Genomic DNA, 21790 nt, shown 5'->3' on the forward strand with positions numbered 1-21790 from the left:
GAAGGACTGAGAGAGAGAGCAATGATGAAAGCAATGTGTGGTGTGAAACTATTGGATAAGAAGAGGACTTGATGGGGATGCTGGGGGTTGGAGAAATTGGTGGAACAGCTGGCAAGGGTGAATTGAGTGTAGTGGTATGGACATGTGTTGAGGAGGGATGAGGATCATATTCTGTGACATGGCTGACCTTTGAAATACAGGTACGATTTATTTTTGCCAGCTGAGTGAACTGGAGCAAAGTGAGATAAAGTGTCTTGCTCAGGGATACAACATGCTGCTGGGAATCAAACTTATAACCTTACAATCATGAGCCGAATGTCCTACCCACTAAGCCATGCACCTTCACAATAAATAGCTATTATTGAACTAATTAATAACTATTATCATATTATATGGCAGTGAAACATGGGCTGTAACTGCTGAGGACATACGTAAGCTCGCAAGGAATGAAGCCAGTATGCTCCGTTGGATGTGTAATGTCAATGTGAATACCCGTCAGAGTGTAAGTATCTTGAGAGAAAAGCTGAACATTAGAAGCATCAGTTGTGGCGTGCAAGAGAGACGATTGCGCTGGTATGGACATGTGGTGAGAATGGAGGAGGATAGCTGCGTGAAAAAGTGCCACACCCTAACAGTTGAGGGAACCCGTGGAAGAGGTAGGCCCAGGAAGACCTGGGCTGAGGTGGTGAGGCAAGACCTTCGTACATTGGGCCTCACCGAGGCGATGACTACGGACCGAGACCTTTGGAAATGGGCTGTGCGTGAGAAGACCCGGCAAGCCAAGTAAGATCGTTGCCAGTGCCCCTGGACTGGTTCTTGTGCGGTTGGCACATGAGATGCACCATTTTGAGCGTGGCCGTTGCCAGTACCGCCTGACTGGCTCCTGTAGGATTTTCGAGCGAGATCGTTGCCAGTGCCCCTGGACTGGCTTGTGCGGGTGGCACATAAAAGACACCATTTCGAGCGTGGCCGTTTTCGTGCGGGTGACACGTAAAAGCACCCACTACACTCTCTGAGTGGTTGGCGTTAGGAAGGGCATCCAGCTGTAGAAACTCTGCCAAATCAGACTGGAGCCTGGTGTTGCCATCCGGTTTCACCAGTCCTCAGTCAAATCGTCCAACCCATGCTAGCATGGAAAGCGGACGTTAAACGATGATGATGATGATGATCAGTCATTAGTTATATTGTTTATTAAGTACATCACTTCATATCATCATTGTTTTACAGCCACGTTTTCCCATGCTGACATACTTGGATGAGAATACACAATAATGAAATCAAACATATGTAAGCTTTAATAAGAATGAACAAGGCAAAAGCCCTCACACAAACATGCTCGTGTTTACAGTCAAGTGAGAACAGCTTAAGACAATAAATATAAGTATGACGATAAAACATTAAAACAAGAAAGTTAAAATATTTGGAAAAGGCCACTTAATACAAGATAACATAGAAGATCTGTCCTCTGCAGCAGAGGTGTTAAGACTGATCCCTTTGGTTGTGTAAAGCACTCATGGCAGTGCCATACAAAAGCGCCCACATAGTGCCACATGAAAGCATCCAGCACACTTTGTAAAGTAGTTGGCATTAGGAAGGGCATCCAGCCATAGAGACCAGGACAAATTAGATTGGAGTCTGGTGCAGCTCCCCAGCTTGCCGCCTCTGGTCACACTATCCAACTCACGCCAGCATGGACAGTGGACATTCAATGATGATGAACATAATGATATTTGATAAATGTTGGATAAAACTGTGTTATTCCACTAAAAGTTAATTAGTTGGAGCCAAGAGAGCAACTGATGTTCTCCTACTGATACTCCTAGCTTATCGCCAGCCATTGTTGATGGCCTGCATGTTCATTACCTGAGACGTTTTATGTTAAAAAAAATTGGTTTGTAAACAAGTTTGTTCATGATGAGAGGCATTCATTAACCACACATGCCAAATACCCTAACCAGTAAGCCATGTCGAAGGGCACATGGCCTAGTCGTTAGGATGTTGTGCTCATGATCATGAGATTATGGTTTCAGTTCCTGGACCAGGTGGTGTATTGTGTTCTCAAGCAAAACACTCCATTTCACATTGCCCAGCAACCATTTGGACACCTGACATGTGGTACACCGTGCACCTGTTCAGACAATGTTGATTTGATGGAGGGGGTGAGCCAATGTGAAGCACAAACATTTGATCACTATAAAAACTAATCGTTTGTGCAGAATATTTGGCAATAAATTGCAGAACCATCTTTCTTGGACTATCATCATACACACACACACACACATATATACACATATATATACATATTCTTTTATTCTTTTACTTGTTTCAGTCATTTGACTGTGGCCATGCTAGAGCAATGCCTTTAGTCAAAGAAATCAACCCTAGGACTTATTCTTTGTAAGCCTAGTGCTTATTTTTCGGTGTCTTTTACCAAACCGCTAAGTTACGGGGACATAGATGCACCAACATTGGTTGTGAAGCAATGGTGGGGAGACAAACACAGACACACAAATATATACATATACCATATTTTAACATGTATAAGGAACCCTTTTTTGTCAAAAATTAGTTTTTTCCAAATTTTAAGCCTCCCAAAATTAGGGGATTCCTCATACATTTCATATTGCTCCAGTTCACACATCCAGCAAAAATGAATTGTACCTATATTTCAAAGGGCCAGCCGTGTCACATTCTGTGCTACACTGAATCTCCCTGAGAACTACATTAACCCTTTCGATACCAACCCAGCTGAAACTACCTCTGGCTCTGTAGTAAAAATGTCTTGTTTGCAAAAGTTCTGAATTAAAATCTTCCACCAAACCTTAGTCACAATTTATGTTCCTAATACGAGCTTAATGATAACTAAGTTATTTTAATAAATTCTTTGTTATATATAAAATTAATTGAAAGAAACACAGAGCATCTCAACAGAAATATGACAACAAAATGGTTAAGGGTACACATGTCTGTGGAGTGCACAGCCACTGGTATGTTAACCTCACAAGCAGGCTGTTCCATTGATTGGATCAACTGGAACCTATCTCATCATAATCAACAGAAGGCCAGTTTAACTTAGTTTTTTTAATATCTTGCATATGAAAATATATCCCCATGTATTCCATCATTTCCATCACTGGGAATATTTGTGTAAGCAAAAATTAAACAAATCTGAATGTCAAGTGCTCAATCGTCCACAAAATCATTAAATTTCGTAAAAATACTTTGAGAAAATATTTGTAGAATACACCTTAGCAGCCTTTACTAAAGTGAACTCTTGTCTAAGCATTTCAAATTTCAAACATCACATTAGCATAAAAAGGAAAAAAACAAGTGAAAATAAAGCATAGCTGATTAAGAGATGTGGTGGCATTAACAGATACCACAATGCCAAAGTTTGATTTATTTTGTTATTTTATTGTCTTACCTTAGGTCATTCAAGAAATGAGTCACTTAAGAAAGAAGCAGAACTGCAACAGACTGGCCGTCAGTTTCTATGCTTTATGAACATAAAAATTTCAAAGTTATATTGCATAGACAGATGTCATTATACATAACGACTACAAAAGAAAAAAAAAAATAAAGCAATAACCCACAATTTCTTACAATAGTGTATGTATGTATATATATATATATATATATATATATATATATATATATATATATACATACACACACATATATAAATACATATACATGCACACACACACACATATATATGTATATGCATGTGTATATATATGTATGCGTATATATGTGTATATATATGTATGTGTGTGTATATATATATATATATATATATATATATATATATATATATATATAAACATTCCCCAAATAAATACACATGACTGATGACTGTTTGAAACACACAAATCTTTTCTTTAGTACCAATAAATATACATTTTATATATTTCTATATACATCAAAAACATATGACACAAACAAAGTAAAGAAGAAACTAAATTTCTTGGAATACATTCCAATATTTCAAAGTGAAAGACGAACCTCCTTCGATTATGAGGTCACAGAATGTTGACGATTTACACACAAACAACACACTTTGGGGTTAAGGACGAATAGAATATTAAGAAGCAACAAGCATATACCTCTGCCCATGATTTGTCTGATAATAACCGCTTCCAAACCATCAACATGTTTCCGTTACCATTTCCATTCTGTGCTTCGATGTTACCCCCAAATGTGACTGTATCATTTAAAGTCAGTGGTGCCTCTACTGACTGACTCAAGTTCATGCTGCTCACTTCAAAGTAAGGAATGAATGACCTGCAAAGATGGACCAGGAGAAACATTCAACAGAGCAATCAACAAAGTCTCTCTTGAGTCAACATAGGAACATGTATGTGGACTGTGAGATTGCTAGAAATAGCAGCAAAATATCCCTTAACTCATTAGCCCATATCTGGCCAAAATATTGTCTTCTTTTTTTTTATGTTCCAACTGACCAGAGCCAGCCTCTCACACCTACCCTACAATGTCATTCTAAAAACAAACAATCACATCACAATTTCAAAGCTATGAGAAAATGCAGGATTAATTCAAAACAATGTGAATTGAGAAGTATTACATTTGATAGTGTAACCTGAAGGCTAAAGGGTAAAATTACACCCTACCAATGAGTATTGACCCCAGGATATACAAAATATAAAGAACTATTTAAAAGCTTAAAAATACATCATCATCATTGTTTAACGTCTGCTTTCCATGCTGGCATGGGTTGGACGGTTTGACTGAGGACTGGCAAGCCAGAAGGCTGCAACAGGCTCCAATGTGATCTGGCAAGGTTTCTACAGCTGGATGCCTTTCCTAATGCCAACCACTCAGAGAATGTAGTGGGTGCTTTTTAAGTGCCACCAGCACAGGGACCCAGTCAGGCGGCACTGGCATCGACCATGCTTAAATAGTGCTTTCTACATGCCACTGGCATGGAAGCCAGCCAGGCGGCACTAGCATTAGCCACAACTACAATTTCACTTGACTCAACAAGTCTTCTCAAGCACAGTATATTGCCCAGCGATTACAAATAATATAAAATGGTATATACATCATCATTATTATTTAACACTTCAGCATTTAAACCAACCACATCTGGCCTAAAATACTGTTTTACATTCAAACTGACTAGATCTGCTCTTTCACACCAATCCTATTGAAAATATTGACGCTATGAGACAATGCATGATCAATTCTAGACAATGTAAATTATATTTGACAGAGCAATCTGATTGCTAAATGATTAAAGTCTTACAGTTCTACATTTAAGAGATGAGGAATTATGTACATTATTTATATTATTTACATTTGACCATGTGGTTGGGAAGCAAGCTTCTTACCATACAGCCACGCACTATCAAACTTCCTCTCTAATACACTCGCCTTTCTTCTCTAACTGAGGTCTCCACGTATCCAATCTACAGTATGACGCCCATCTCTGGCCCCTCTATATCTTTAATCTCACAACTAGTACAAAGCCCACCCACTAATACTACTCAGAGTTGAGGGGTTTTCATCATGCAAGCTACTTGGTGCCCCGCCCCTGTGGGCACTAATATCATGTAAAAAGCACCCAGTACACTCTGTAAAATGGTTGGCATTAGGAAGGGCTTCCAGCTGTAGAAGCCATGGCAAAACAGACTATGGAACCAGCTCCTGTCAAACCGTCCAACCCATGCCAGAACAGAAAATGAATGTTAAATAATGATGAAGTACACTAATTTATTAAAGAGACAAAATGAGATTTTATAACATTCATGTTATTTTGTAATTTTTAAAACCATCCATAGCATAACTGAAGAAAAATGAAAACTGATTTGCAATGTTAAGTGGAATTTAATAATTGTACAATAATCATAAAGAGCAACATTAAAAGAACTCACTCATTTTCTGGATCTAAGTCATAATGGTCAAAGACATCTGTGGCATCAATACCGATCGTTATGGTGCCCTGTTAATACAAGAAATAAGAGATTTCGGTTAAGGAGACAAGATATATTTAAATAAGAACAAGTATGTCAATAATTTTCAGTTTCACTGATCAACTTTGTTTTTACAACTTCAATAAATCTTTAAACACTTTCTTGTAAACTGCCCTAAAAACAGTTTTACTGCCATCCTCTTTCTCTTCCAGCTGATATAGCCATTTTCGCAAATTAAATTTTGATATAAGTTTATGGAAAGTGAAATTGTTATTAAACACAATTTCCTCTACTTTTTAGAATAACGGCAATAACAGCCATATATTGTCTTGGGAGGGTCATTACGCCAATATTAATAGTGACACATGCACTGCTTCCCTATCACTTCTTTATTGTTAGTCAGTTCGTTAAATATCAAACCAACTAATTAATCAATCGTTTGTTTAATGTACTGTGCAAACCAAATGCAAAAACAAAAAAAAAAAAAATTTAGATAGATTTCTTTTTTTCGAAATGGCATTATTTAGATATCACAGGCTAGATCATTTTGATGAAATAATTCTTTTATGACCAATTGGCTTTACTACTGCTAACCAATCGATTTTGAAATAAGTTGAACTTAAATTCTACCTCACAGAGACAAATTCATAACAAATTTAATTTAGTCAGAGAAGAGTTATGTAACTTGCCTCAGAGTTATGTACCTGTAACAATAGCCATTGAGGCCGAGTTATGTACCGTATTTGACGGCGTAACAGACACACTAGAGTATTAGACACGGCCCATTTTCAGTATCACTTATTGAAGTAAAAAGTTTTTGGTGCATTTAAAGCCTGTAATACAAGCCCTTGTTCATGAATGGGAATTGCCGTGTGATTATTGAAATAATTTTTGGGAAACAAAATGAGTCTTATATGCTATTAGATATGAAATACAGTACCTCCAAGTGCAGCAGTCATCAACTATTTTTGTACCACAGACTGATTTCATACAAGACAATTTTTCCGTGGACCAGGGGGTCATGCACATAACAAAACAATAAAGAGCATAATAATAATAATGTAAAAACGCCCTGTAGACTGTGATAGTCAATAAATATAGAAATAACATTTTAAATTTGTGTTGCAACTGAAATACCAATTGTACCTTAAGATTTTAAAATTTATTTACTTTGTGGTCTAGTATTAAATAATCCACAGCTCAGTACTAATCTGTGGCCCGATGGTTGGAGACTTCTGCTTTGGCAAGTACCCCAGTGATAGTGATGGGCTAATATTGAATTGAGTCAATGCTCTTATGTACGATTCCTGTCAGTTAAAAGCAGAGTGCATTGATGGAAAGCTATCGAAACACTCAAAGCAACCAAGATTCCAAAGATTCAGTATCTTACCCGAGGATTGGTTCTTTGTTGTAATCTTCGTTCCTCTCTTTCTCGTTGTATTCGTTCATATTCTGCAATTATCTCTGCAGGTGATTTGGTTTTTGAAACAAGCTAAAAGATTGAAAATATAATTGTTTACAAACAGACAAAATAAATAAAACAGTAAATCTATTCTGTCAAAACAGAGGAGAAAACAAAGTTTAAAATTTGGTTCCACTGCATTCTGTTGATTGCCACAGTTATCTTCAACAGTTTCTCTTTGATTAATTAAAAAAATTCAACTATTTTACCCAAACACAAAATTAATAAATATCGTATCACATGTCAAACTGCATTCAGAGTTTTCAGATCTCATACATTCTTTATGACCAAACACTCATAATAGTTTATCAGATTCAACCTATACAAGCCTAAAGATTATTGGCAACACAATTTGGAAATCTCTGATTAAGAGTTTCTGAGTTGAACACAATCTATTAAGAGCGTCTCACAGTTCAAAAACAACAGCAATGCATTTGGTTCGTGAATGCCTTTAACAGAGCCCACTCTGTTGCAATCAGTCAGACTAGATGTCCAGCTGGAATTAACTTTTTTATATTCTCCCCAGAAAGGTTTCAAAACCTAAACAAATGGTCTGTTAGGATGCCCTCTGTCGTTTTTAAATCAAGTCATGCTTTTACAACAATAGAGACAGCGACAGCATCATCATCATCATCATCATCGTTTAACGTCCGCTTTCCATGCTAGCATGGGTTGGACGATTTGACTGAGGACTGGTGCAACCGGATGGCTACACCAGGCTCCAATCTAATTTGGCAGAGTTTCTACAGCTGGATGCCCTTCCTAACGCCAACCACTCAGAGAGTGTAGTGGGTGCTTTTACGTGTCACCTGCAACATCTGATCCAGTAATCAGCTTCATGTTTAAAATTCAGTTTTTTGAAGCTGACATAGGTTGGATAGCACCGCAGTATGACCTATAAGAGGTTGACAAATGGAAAGGAATCATGTAATAAAAGATAAACAAAGCAATGCATGGAGATAGACTGGAGAATGAAGAAAGTACAACACATCCAGCCTGCAACATTACACATTTTATGATTAAGCACTGCATGTTGGAATTTACAGAATAGTCTCCAGGCATGTGGAGGCAATGTTTATCCGACAAAAAAATCTGATCATCACACACAGTTGTCTGTTTAACTACTTACATGCCTCAACTCTTTAGCATTTAAACCAGCCAAACCTGGCACAAATATTCTACCTGTTTTATGTTCAAACCAATCAGATCTGACCTCTCACACCTATGCTACAATGTCATTCTAAAAATAAACAATCACATCATCAAGATCTCAAAGCTACGAGGTAATGCTTGATTACTTCAAAACAGTGTGAATAGATAAGCATTACATTTGAGAGAATAACTTGAATGCTAAAGGGCTAAGCCAGCACAAAAGCTGAGCTGGGGGTTACACAAGCCAAGCTCTCTCCCTCCCTCCCTCTCTCTCTCTCTCTCTCTCTCTCTCTCTCTCTATATATATATATATATATATATAAATAATAATATTAGGGACAAAATCCAAAATTACAGGTAAAAACTCAATTAAAATCAATTTATAAAAAATTAAAATTAAATTGAGCTTTATAGATAAAATATATAGTTTTAGGGAAAATAACCAAGTTTCAAGAACTCATCGATGGAAATCCACTATCACATATAGAAAAATTAAATTATACTCATTTATTGTGCTTTTAATTATTAATTTTTCTATATGTGATAGTGGATTTTCATCGATGAGTTCTTGAAACTTGGTTATTTTCCCTAAAACTATATATATATATATATATATATATATATATATATATATATATATATATATATATATATATATACATACACACAAAACCAATCATCATGTCAACATGGATGTTTAAAGATCTTTGCACTGTAATAAACAATGCATCAAAGACTAGCTCATCAGTTCTTTTCTACACTGAGGGTTCACAGTTAAAAAAAAAAAAAGGAACCCTTCATATGGGCAAAGGCAGGATTGTGTGGTTAAGAAGTTCATTCCACAACCACGAGTTCTAGGTTCAATTCCACTGTCCAACACTCTTGCTAATTGACTTCTACCATGGTCTTGGAGGGAATAATGCCTTGTGGGCAGAATTTAATAATCAGAAACTGTTCAGAAAGCCTAAGTCTATGCATGTATGTACCTATCTGTATTTCTTTCTCTCTCTCTCTCTCTCTCTCTCTATCATCATCATCATCATCATCGTTTAACGTCCGCTTTCCATGCTAGCATGGGTTGGACGATTTGACTGAGGACTGGTGCAGCCGGATGGCTACACCAGGCTCCAATCTAATTTGGCAGAGTTTCTACAGCTGGATGCCCTTCCTAACGCCAACCACTCAGAGAGTGTAGTGGGTGCTTTTACGTGTCACCTGCACGAAAACGGCCACGCTCGAAATGGTGTCTTTTATGTGCCACCCGCACAAGAGCCAGTCCAGGGGCACTGGCAACGATCTCGCTCGAAAACCCTACAAGGCCAGTCAGGCGGTACTGGCAACGGTCACGCTCAGGATGGTACATCTTATGTGCCACCCGCACATACACACACATATATATATATGCCAGCATGGAACATGGATATTAAATGATGATACATATATATGAGGGGGGTGTGTGTGTGTGAAAAGTTCCTGGCTTTAAGGGTGTCACAAAAGGCATGGTTGGAAGCTCAATCTTTCGAGTTCTTTACAGAACTTAGAAAAACTGAAAGACTGCTGCAATAAGTGTGTGAATTTGAGAGGAGAATATGTTGAGTAAAATCATAATTAACTGATCCCCCTGTATTATCTTTTACCCAAAGTCAGGAACTTTTCAGCACCCCCTCGTGTGTGTGTGTGTAAAATATTATTTAATAGACACAATATATGATTTTATGTGCTATTAATAGTTTCATATGTTGAGAAATACCTCGAACATATTTATCAGGCAAAAACCACATACCATAACGAACTGAGAATTGAATTGAGAGAAGAAACGCGGAAAATTGAGAAGGAAGCATATAGAAAACATGGAAGGTTAAAAAACAGTAAACGGAAAACGAAAAAGTAAAAATTAGAAACGGTAAAAGCGTTATCCTCCTGAGACCTTAAATTATAAGGCTGGAAAGATACCAACAAGTTAATCAAATATAGACGGAATTTTTCAATTCTTCAAGATGTACTTTGACATACATATACACACACACACACTTAAACATAAAGTGTAATTTGCTAGCTATTGTATAAAATAATAATCGGCTGATAACATAACGCAACAGACATCGCAATATAGTAGACGATTGAAAACCAAAATAAAATGATGCAAGGGGGACAACCACTAGCAGAGTCAACCCCCTTGGAAATATTGGTTTAGAGACATAACCAGTGTAATGCGAATGTTATTCTTTTATTTTTAGGCATTGGATTGTGGCCACCACCTCAGAAGATTTTTAGTAGATTTTTTATCGACGCCAGTTGTCTTGCACATCATCGTCATCGTTTAACGTCCGCTTTCCATGCTGGCATGGGTTGGACCGTTTGACTGAGGACTGGCAAGCCGGAAGGTTGCACCAGGCTCCACCTGGCAAGGTTTCTACGGCTAGAGGCCCTTCCGGACACCAACCACTTCGAGAATGGATGCTTTTTACGTGCCACATGTCTTGAGTTCAAATTCCACTAAGGTCGATTTTGATTTTCATCCTTTTGAGATGAATAGAATGAGTAAACCCCAACTCTCGAAATTGCTGGCCTTGTGCCAAAGTTTTAAACAAGTATTATTACATACAATAAACAGATTTATTATATATGAAAAAGATAGGAGTGGCTGTGTGGTAAGTAGCTTGCTTACCAACCACATGGTTCTGGGTTCAGTCCCACTGGGTGGCACCTTGGGCAAGTGTCTTCTATAGCCTTGGGCTGACCAAAGACTTGTGAGTGGATTTGGTAGACAGAAACTGAAAGAAACCCGTCGACTTTCTCACCTTCCCGAGCGTTAAACTAATATACCTGTTTGTTGTTTATACACCTGTCTTCGTCTTTTGATTTTTTGTAAATTCCAACTATATATATATATATATATATATATATATATACATACATACACATGTATGTATATGTTTGTGTGTTTGTCCCCTGCACCTTTGCTTGACAACCAGTGTTGGTGAGTTTATGTCCCCGTAACTTAGTGGTTCAGCAAAAGGAACTGATAGAATAAGTATTCAGCTTACAAAGAATAAGTCCTGGGGTCAATTTGTTTGACTAAAGGCGGTGCTCCAGCATGGCCACAGTCAAATGACTGACACAATTAAAGAAAAAATAAAAGAGATGTGTACATACCTCCATTCCGCATTCCAGTCCTTTTTCACCGTATATATCATATATTGTTCTTGTGTGTTTGTCTGACAGAACTTGAAACAGAAAAGAAAATTCTGGATGTAAGCAAATAAGATCTCAAGTTGTTACCTTTCTTTAATAATAATTATTATCATCGCCATTTAACGTCTGTTGTCCATGCTGGCATGGGTTGGACGGTTTGACTGGGCTGGCATACTGGAAGAAGGCTGCACCAAACTGCCGTCTGATTTGGCATGGTTTTCTACAACTGGATGCCGTTCCTAACACCAACCACTCTGAGAGTGTAATGGGTGTTTTTACGTGCTACTGGCACGGGTGCCATCTGAGTGCCAATTTGCATGACAACGGTATTTGCCATGACTGCGATTTTGCTTGGCTTGATGGATCTTCTTCTCAAGCATGACATAATGCTAAAGGTCTTGGTCATTGCTTCTGTGAGGCCCAGCACTCGAAAGCAACTCAGTCACTTAGCCCCCATGAGGCCCAGCACTGTTGTTACAGAAACATCAATGACAATTGAAAACCAGCAAGACATGGGAAAGGAAGGCTTATTCTGAAAGGAACATATGAGATGGGATAATGATGCGGAACTGAAGAAGCAGGGATCCAACTAGGGGGAAGCAGAAAAGACAGCTCAGGGTCAAGAATGGTAGAAAAAAGTCTTTGATGGCCCTTACTCCAGAAGGGAGTGAACAACTTCAGTAAGTAACGAAAAATGATAGGTCCAGCAGTGAAATGCTAGATCCCAGCTTCACCTTTTACTCATTACAGATTGATAAAGTAAATACTGGCGTTGATATGGTTGACCAAGCTCTTGAAGGTACAGCCCCATCATAATGGAAAAGAGTAAAGAAACTCCATCTATTGTCAGTGCTTACCTTCATGGGCTTTCTTGATCTTAGAAAACATGATTTCAGCTTTTTTTTTCTCTGGATCCCCATGGTGTTTATCAGGATGGTATATTTTGCTGAGTCGTCGGAAAGCATTATTGATTTCTTCAAGGGAAGCCTGTAAAGGAGAAAAACGTTTGGAAAGAAATTGTTAATCTAAGTTTAGAAAGTTAGCAAATGAGAAAAAACAAGTTCTGGTTACTTTATAGAAGACAGAAAAACATAGCAAACAAAATATTACAATAAAACAGTTTCAAGAAGTTGGATCAAGGAAGAAACTATGCATCTGACAGACCTTCAGTTGCAGGTAAACATTGTCTCTGCATACCCGAGGACTGCACTGTAGATTCTGATAAGCACTGGTTAATCATACAGGGTGAGACACAGTAGTGTTGCAAGCAGCATGTGCTGTACTATGTCCCTGTGTCCCATCTATTTCTGTGCAAGGGTTGACTTCTATTTTGCCATCAGATGCTCTTCCTTTCATCAAATTTTAATATGCTGTACTGTCAGTCAGTCCAATGCATGACAGCTTGGAGGACCAACTGAATTTTAAGTATGAATGATGACAGAAGGGTCAAATGTCGACGTCTCTATTGTTCTGAGAGTGAAAGAGAGAGACTCGCACTTTCAAGAGTTTTAAACATGTTACATGTGAAGGGGTAAAAATTTAGATTGTGGTATTTTTGAAGAGAGCTTAGGATTGAAAATAAAATAACACCTGCTATGAATAATAATAACAACAATAATAATCCTTTCTACTACAGATACAAAGCCAGGATATTTTGTGGGGTGGGTGGACAGTTGTTCACATCAACCCCAGTACTCAACTGCAACTTAATTTATTGATCCCAAAGGATGAAAGGCAGTCGACCTTGACAGAATTTGAACTCAGAATGTAGCAACAGGCAATGAATGGCAAAGTTGACCGTGGCGAAATTTGAACTCAGAATTTAGTGGCAGATGAAATACCAATAAGCATTTTGCCTGGCGCGCTAATGATTCTGCTAGCTTGCTGCCTTAGAATAATATAAGTGGCAGAGTCATTAGAGTGATGGGAAGAATGCATTGCAACAGTTGTCCGGAATCCCTGTGTTCTGAGTTCAAATCCTGCTGCGGTCATCTTAACCCTTCGTTGTTGTTGGTACCAGTCAGAGGGGTGGATTTATGGAATTGTTATAGCAGCAGACAGGATACCTTGTAGGAGCTGCTCTGGATCTGTGCAATCTGAGTTCAAACCCCATCACCAAAAACCAACGACACCTCTGTCAGGGGTTGCAACCAACAAATATCAACAATTAGAAAAAAAAAAAACCCCAAAACAATGGAAATATAATTTTCTTGGTTCAGTTGGGAGATCAACTGCCATTGCATTTGTCAAAAAGAGCAGTCAAAAGACACCTTAATATGATTATAAAAGATTAGGAAATCAAGTTCAGTAATATAATCCTGGATACACTACTCATCTAAATTAGATGGTATGGTCCTGGCTGGAATGTCTTTGATCATGAGTCTACTTAATCAGAGCTGATTTGGGACTAAACAATAACTTCCAAGAGATGCCTAGATATGTTGTTATGCCTTCACTAGCAAGCAATTTTCACAATTAGTGATAACATCTCTATGGGCTTATGTTTACATTTCTTCATTAACTTAATGCCCACTTCTCCATTTTTATATGGGTATCATCATCATCATCATCGTTTAACATCTGCTTTCCTTGCTGCCATGGGTTGGACGGTTTGACTGAAGACTGGCAAACTGGGAGGTTGCACAAGGCTCCAATCTAATCTGGCAAGGTTTCTACAGCTGGCCAGATGGAGTTTATTGCAGTAGATTTTTCTATGACCAAAACCTCTTCCTGTTTCCAAACAGAATATTGGAAATGAATGACATTCATTCACAACAATCATACAATGTCAAGACAAGGAGTGAGAAACATACATACACAAACATATCATCATTTAACGTCTGTTGTAGATGCTGGCATGGGTTGGCAGGTTTGACTGGGCTGGCACGCTAGAAAGTTGCACCAGACTCCAGTCTGACTTGGCATGCTTTTCTATGCCTGGATGCCCTTCCTAATGCCAACCACTCTGAGAGAGTAATGGATGCTTTTACATGCCACTGACATGGGTGCCATTTGAGACACTGGAGTGCATTTACATGCCATGTATCTGCCACGACTGCGATTTTGCTTGGCTTGATGGGTCTTCTGAAGCATGACACAATGCCAAAAGTCTCAGACATTGCCTCCGTAAGGTCCAACACTCGATTAATTAACGATAGTCTCTCAAGTCTGAGAAAAACAGTTCTGGAACTCCTGGATGAATGACTTGTCTATAGAGATCAAATGTTTGTGTGCACTCCCTCCATTGAAGTGACATTGCCCAAACAGGTGCACAATGTGCCACACATCAAGTGTCGAAGTAATTGCAGATCAACATGAGAGGAAGTGTTTTACCCAAGAGCATTGTACACTGGCTTCCCTCTTGCTGCCACGAATCGCTCGGCCTGCTTCTCATCCATCCGTCGATATCGCTGGCGGAAGCCGCCGCCGCCCAAGCGTCGGCATGCCCTCTGCTCGCTACGAACCGCTCAGTCTGTCTCTCTCGCTTGCTTGCTTCCGAATCACCGCTACGACCTTACTCGACCGCGTTCATAACACACGGACACACACACTCGGGGTCGGTATCGCCTTCGAGGCGAAGGCATTCAGATCGCGCGCGCCGCCACACCTCTCCACATACACATGGAGGGCTTCTTTCAGTTTCCATCTACCAAATACATTGACAAGGTTTTGGTCTGGCCAGCTAAAACTGTTCTTGTATCCCTGTTTTGCCTCACAACTTAGCTCTGGATTGACCAATGCCCTGTGAATGGTAATGCATAGACGGAGATTGTGCATAGAGCCATGAGACAGGCATCTGCCGGTGTCCACAGTTATGCTGACGTTGATTAAAACCATTCATGTGTCAGCAGGTTGAACTAAATACTAGGACTGATGTGATTGATTAACCCATTGAAGTTAGTGTCCCAGTACGATAGCAGAGATAAGAGGAAGTAGGGAGGACAGTGGACGGGTTTGGGGGCAGTGGTTTAGATAATGCGGTAGAGAAGGAACAGTGCCTTGGTGGACTGGTGATTGCAGTATGGAGTTGAAGAAAGGATTATCTACAGATTATTACTCAAGTAGCAACACAGCATGTGTTATAAATAAAGAGATGGCTGTGTGGTAAGAGAAGTTCACTTCCCAACTACAAGGTTTTGGGTTCAGTCCCAGTGTTTGACACTTTTGGCATGTGTCTTCTACAATAACCTTCAAAGCCTTGTAATTAGATTTGGTAGACAGAAACTGAAAGAAGCCAATCTGCAAGTATTTGGTGGCCCTGTCAGTGCAGGTGCCACTTAAAAGCACCCAGTCCACATTGTGAAGTGGTTGGTGTTCGGAAAGGCATCCAGCAGTAAAAACCCTGCCAAAACAGACCTCGCCTGTGATTGTGCCACATAAAAAGCACTTTTGGCATGTGTCTTCTACAATAACCTTCAAAGCCTTGTAAGTGGATTTGGTAGACAGAAACTGAAAGAAGCCAATCTGCAAGTATTTGGTGACCCTGTCAGTGCAGGTGCGACTTAAAAGCCCCCAGTCCACACTGTAAAATGATTGGTGTTCGGTAGGGCATCCAGCTGTAAAAACCTTGCCAAAACAGACCTCGCCTGTGCTTGTGCTACATAAAAAGCACTAAGTTCGCTCTGCTGAGTGGTTGGTGTTAGGAAGGGCATCCAGCTGTAAAAATCCTGCCAAAACTGTTACTGAAGTCTGGTGCAGGCTTCAGCCTGGCTGGCTCTAATCAAATTGTCCTACCCATGCCGGAATAGAAGGCAAACATTAAACGCTGATGATGATGATGATGATATATATATATATACTCTTTACTTGTTTCAGTCATTTGACTGCGGTCATGCTGGAGTACCGCCTTTAGTCGAGCAAATCGACCCCAGGACTTATTCCTTGTAAGCCTAGTACTTATTCTATCGGTTTCTATTACCGAACCACTAAGTTACGGGGATGTAAATACACCACCATTGGTTGTCAAGCGATGTTGGGGGGGACAAACACAGACACACAAACATATATATATATATATATATATATATATACATATATACGATGGGCTTCTTTCAGTTTCCGTCTACCAAATCCACTCACAAGGCTTTGGTCGGCCCGAGGCTATAGTAGAAGACACTTGCCCAAGGTGCCACGCAGTGAGAATGAACTCGGAACCATGTGGTTGGTAAGCAAGCTACTTACCACACAGCCACTCCTGCGCCTATATATATATATGTATATAATCATCATCATCGTTTAGCATCTGCTTTCCATGCTGGCATGGATTAGACGATTTGACTGTAACTGGTAAGCCAGAGAACTGCATCAAGTTCCAGTCTGTTTTGGCATGGTTTCTATGGCTGGATGCCCTTCCTAATGTCAATAACTCCAAGAGTGTAATTAATGGGTGCTTTTTACGTTCCACCAGCAAGGGTGCCAGTTATGTGACAGTAGGGCATATATGTATGTACATTTCTGTGTGTGTGTGTGTTTATGTCCCTTTGTCTTGACATGATAGCTGTGAATGAGCAGCATTGTGAGACAAGCAGTTGCCATTCATTTCCAATCTTTTGTAAAAATATGTTTTGCCATGAGGAAACATTATCATGCTTGGAAACAGGTGAGGGTTGGCAACATGAAGGATATCTGTCCATACAAGATCTGCCTCACTGAATGTCATCTAGCCCCTGTAAACATAGAAGAGAGGACATTAAAACAATTATGATGATGATATAGTTACATTCATATATATATAAATATATATATATGTCTCACTGTTAAACTAGGTTCAGGATCACCATTTTGGCAGTCTTTACAGCTCAACAAGGAATGCTCACCTCCAGCCTTTCTTTAAGGATGCTGTCCAGAAGGTATAGTTGTGTGCCAGGATTACCATCTGCAGATATGTGAGCAGTACATTTATGTGAAAGCACTTGTGCTTTGTTGCAGGTTAGTAACTGTTCTAAGCTGAAGTATTTTCTGGTACTAAAGAAGAAATATGTAATTAATAAGGGTCATCATAGATGCTGAGTGGTAGTGGTGGCTTTACCCTTTCGCATTCAGATTACTCTGTCAAATGTAATGCTTATTTATACACATTCTTCTCAACTAATTGTCTCTCATCTCATAGCTTTGAGATTTTGATGATGTCATTGTTTAGTTTTTGAATGACATTGTACAACAGGTGTGAAATTTGAACATAAAACAGACAGAACATTTTGGCCAGATAAGGCCAGTTTAAATACTAAAGGATTAACGAGGTTTTGTAGTGTTGGGAGGTATTTTTAATTAGGTGTCCTGTTCAAAAGTAGGGTGGTTGTAACATTGTAATTTCGTTTGAGTGTCTTAATGTTGTTGAATGAGATTAGGTTACAATGTTTCCATTGTAGGATGTGTCTAGGATCTTTTTCATTGATACCATGTCAACCCTTATCTTTCCATCTTTACTTACTTGTTTCAGGCTGTGACCATGCCGGGGCACCACATTGAAGAGCTTTTAGTTGAATGAATCAACTCCAGTACTTAATTTTTTTTTTGTAAAAGCATGGTGCTTATTCTATCAGTCTCTTTGCCAAACTGCTAAGTTATGGGAATGTAAACAAACCAACACCAGTTGTCAAGCACTGGTGTGTGACAAATAGGTACACACACACACACACACAGATAGATATATGCATAAATGAATATATAAAGCAATCCCTTGACTATCATGGGTAACCTCCCACAGAAACAAAATCTAAAAAAATATAAATCCTTATCGGCTACAGAAACCCAGATACACTGAGGAGTCCACGATATAAATCTACATATATTAACCAGAAAAATCTGTGATGTATTGAGTGTGTGATTGGTGAACTACGATATGGTGAGGGATTACTGTATGTATACACAACAGGCTTCTTTGTTTCTATCTACCAAATCCACTCACAAGGCTTTGGATGACCAGAGGCTATAGAAGAGGACACTTGCCGAAGGTGCCATACAGTTGGACTGAACCTGGACCCATGTGGTTGGGAAGCAAACATCTTACCATACAACCACACCTGTGCCTAGGATACAGTACTTCTATTGTAGGATATTTCTTGGACCCTGTTCAGCAATACCTTTGTTTAACTTCAAGTCAATCCTTATTGATCAGATCTCTGGCCAAAGATATTCCAGCCATGACTATCTCGCTTGTTTTAGGGGTTTCTAGGAATCATCATCATCATCATCATCATCATCGTTTAACGTCCGTTTTCCATGCTAGCATGGGTTGGACGATTTGACTGAGGACTGGTGAAACCGGATGGCAACACCAGGCTCCAGTCTGATTTGGCAGAGTTTCTACAGCTGGATGCCCTTCCTAACGCCAACCACTCAGAGAGTGTAGTGGGTGCTTTTACGTGTCACCCGCACGAAAACGGCCACGCTCGAAATGGTGTCTTTTATGTGCCACCCGCACAAGCCAGTCCAGGGGCACTGGCAACGATCTCGCTCGAAAATCCTACAGGAGCCAGTCAGGCGGTACTGGCAACGGCCACGCTCAAAATGGTGCATCTCATGTGCCACCCGCACAAGAACCAGTCCAGGGGCACTGGCAACGATCTTACTTGGCTTGCCGGGTCTTCTCACGCACAGCCCATTTCCAAGCACACATTACCAAATTTATTCCACTCCCTACATTTTGTCTTGGCAGTGGAGATTTGGTGGGAATGCAGAGAAATTCTACACGTGGAAGGGTATGAAATAAAAAGTGGTATCATCTGTAAAGCAGTAGGGGTACTTTGTTCAGAGTAATAGTAAGTTGTTGAAGTATGAAATATTGCGTGGAAGACAAACTTTGATGTAGAACAGGAATATGCGATGATGTGGTGGTGGTGGTGGTGGTGGTGGGGGGGGAGTAAGTCTTTATAACACAGAACAGGGAAACTTCTGATCAAAGATAGAGGGGAGATTGAAGCACGTAAATTGAGAAACTTAACTAGGCGCAGGAGTGGCTGTGTAAGTAGCTTGCTTACCAACCACATAGTTCCGGGTTCAGTCCCACTGCGTGGCACCTTGGGCAAGTGTCTTCTACTATAGCCTCGGGCCGACCAAAGCCTTGTGAGTGGATTTGGTAGACGGAAACTGAAAGAAGCCCGTCGTATATATGTATATATATATATATGCATGTGTGTTTATGTGCATGTGTGTTTGTGTGTTTGTGAGCCTGCTTCAAGTGCAGAGGTATACAAGTAGGCGAACGTGCTGCGATTTAATGAACTTTAACCAACCGACAAGAAAATTCTTGAGAGATCTTGAGAATAAAAACAGAAACCATAATATAGATAGAAATCTGGATAATAATTTGTTTTCGTTGTCTTGTTCTTTATCTTCGTGGGTTATCGGTTTCTATACGGGGCAATATTAGCCAATTGTTGCGTAAGACAGAATACTGAAGTTTAGTTAGTTAATAATGCTGTACAATGAATATGTGGCTAAAATTTGAAATATTAAAATACGCATCGAATATAATCTTTATGTGTCTTATTATTATCAATGTTTAAGAAATTATATGTCGTTCCTTAACGAGCTGAGGGCACCGGTCTGTTTTCTAAGTTATGTCAGTTTCACTTCGCTTGTGTAGTATAATGCCCTTGTCGTGACAATTTTAAATAACCAAATACAATAACTTGGAACGAGCGCTTGAAAGAAAATAATAACAACAACAATAACAGCAGTAACATTATTTAAAAAACAAAACACCCAAACAAGTTTATTACATAAATATAATAATGAGAAAGAGGAAAGTATTGAGGACCTGGTACGATTACCGGTAGCAGACAGGTTACTCCACTTAACGTTGTCAATGAATGCTCTTGAGAGGGACGAATGTTAGCACAACCTTGTAACTTTTCCCTATCAAAAATGTGTGGCCTTGAACGTAATTAAGAAATCGTTATTCCATTACTAGATGTTTTTACTGTGCAGCCGTGTATGGAGTGAAGGAATGTTGTTAATTAATCAATGGCTAATCTTAACATGTTTATGGGGAAAGGTAGAAAGAAAGAAAGAAAATAAAGCAAAGGCAGAGAAATGAAACTGTTCACCTGAACACGATTAGAGCAACAGAAGCGATCAATTTCTGATACCGAAAAAATTAAATAACAGGTTATACGTTTTTTTAAAAATATTTTCTAACTTTTAAGGTCAGACGGGTCATTTACAATAAGAAAATAAGTTGTCATGCGGCACTGAAACCGATAAAAAAAAAGATGAAATAGAAATAAATAAGAACTACAGTTATTTTTGTAACCCTAAACCAGAAGGACATTCTCAAGTGGCATCTTTGTATATATTATATTTTAAATAAATGATACAAGGAGACTGATATCGTCTCCTTATTCAGCGATGCTAGAGAGAAAGTAAATTTGCTTCCATAGTGAAACAAAAATGTTAACAGACGAAGCTTCGTTATTTCGAGGGAAAAATATCACCAGATGTCAGCAAATATTTCAAACAAATAATGCAAAATTACGTTAGATTTTTGTTAACAAAATATAACTCGAACCTTTCTATCGACGTTTAGCCAAGCATAATAATCCTCTTGCACCAATTCCTCGTTGTCCTCCATGGGAGCAGCCATTTTTACTGGTTTACGATAACGGTCGGTTAATACCGAAAAAATATTTCAGATAATTTCACCATCTTCGAACAGAATTCCACCTAACTTTATTATCTAATTGTTAATAAATAAAATTGGCAAATATAGGTGTTTCATTCAAATAAATAATTCATTTTAAGAAAACCATAATAAAAGCCCAAATATTATGTAATGCTGCGTGATTACTGTTTAGTTTGATTTAGCAGTCGGCAGCTTCCTGTAATGATTTATTATTCTGTTATAATGTTTAAAAACAAAATAAAGCTTTGTTTATCTATCCATTGTCTTTTTCTTTTCTTTAACAGCTTCATTACTACAATCAAAATAAATGTAATATTATTCCTCTCCGAAAAGAAAAAAACAAACAACAATAAACATTAATATAGTTGTAGAGTTTTCACGAAGCATCGTCTGGTATATATATGTTTTTAGTTATTATTTTTT

At 38.8% G+C, this 21790-nt stretch overlaps 1 protein-coding gene across 3 annotated transcripts in view; it reads right to left on the minus strand.

The window, feature by feature from the left end:
• Nucleotides 1-21340, minus strand: part of LOC106879708 (dnaJ homolog subfamily C member 11) — a 68092-nt gene extending 46752 nt beyond the window's left edge. For all 3 annotated transcript variants that reach the window (XM_014929380.3, XM_089342963.1, XM_089342964.1), the window contains exons 1-6: nt 21254-21340; nt 12600-12729; nt 11704-11774; nt 7324-7425; nt 5895-5962; nt 4107-4284 (exon numbers count right to left, since the gene is read on the minus strand). In XM_014929380.3, coding sequence (XP_014784866.1) covers nt 4107-4284; nt 5895-5962; nt 7324-7425; nt 11704-11774; nt 12600-12729; nt 21254-21328 — 624 coding nt within the window. In that variant the 5' untranslated portion in view covers nt 21329-21340. The remainder of the gene's footprint in view (nt 1-4106; nt 4285-5894; nt 5963-7323; nt 7426-11703; nt 11775-12599; nt 12730-21253) is intronic.
• Between the last annotated feature and the right edge of the window lie 450 nt (nt 21341-21790).

This window comes from Octopus bimaculoides, chromosome 26 (assembly GCF_046866305.1).
Source record: "Octopus bimaculoides isolate indiv1 chromosome 26, ASM4686630v1, whole genome shotgun sequence".
Classification (NCBI taxonomy): Eukaryota; Metazoa; Mollusca; class Cephalopoda; order Octopoda; family Octopodidae; genus Octopus; species Octopus bimaculoides.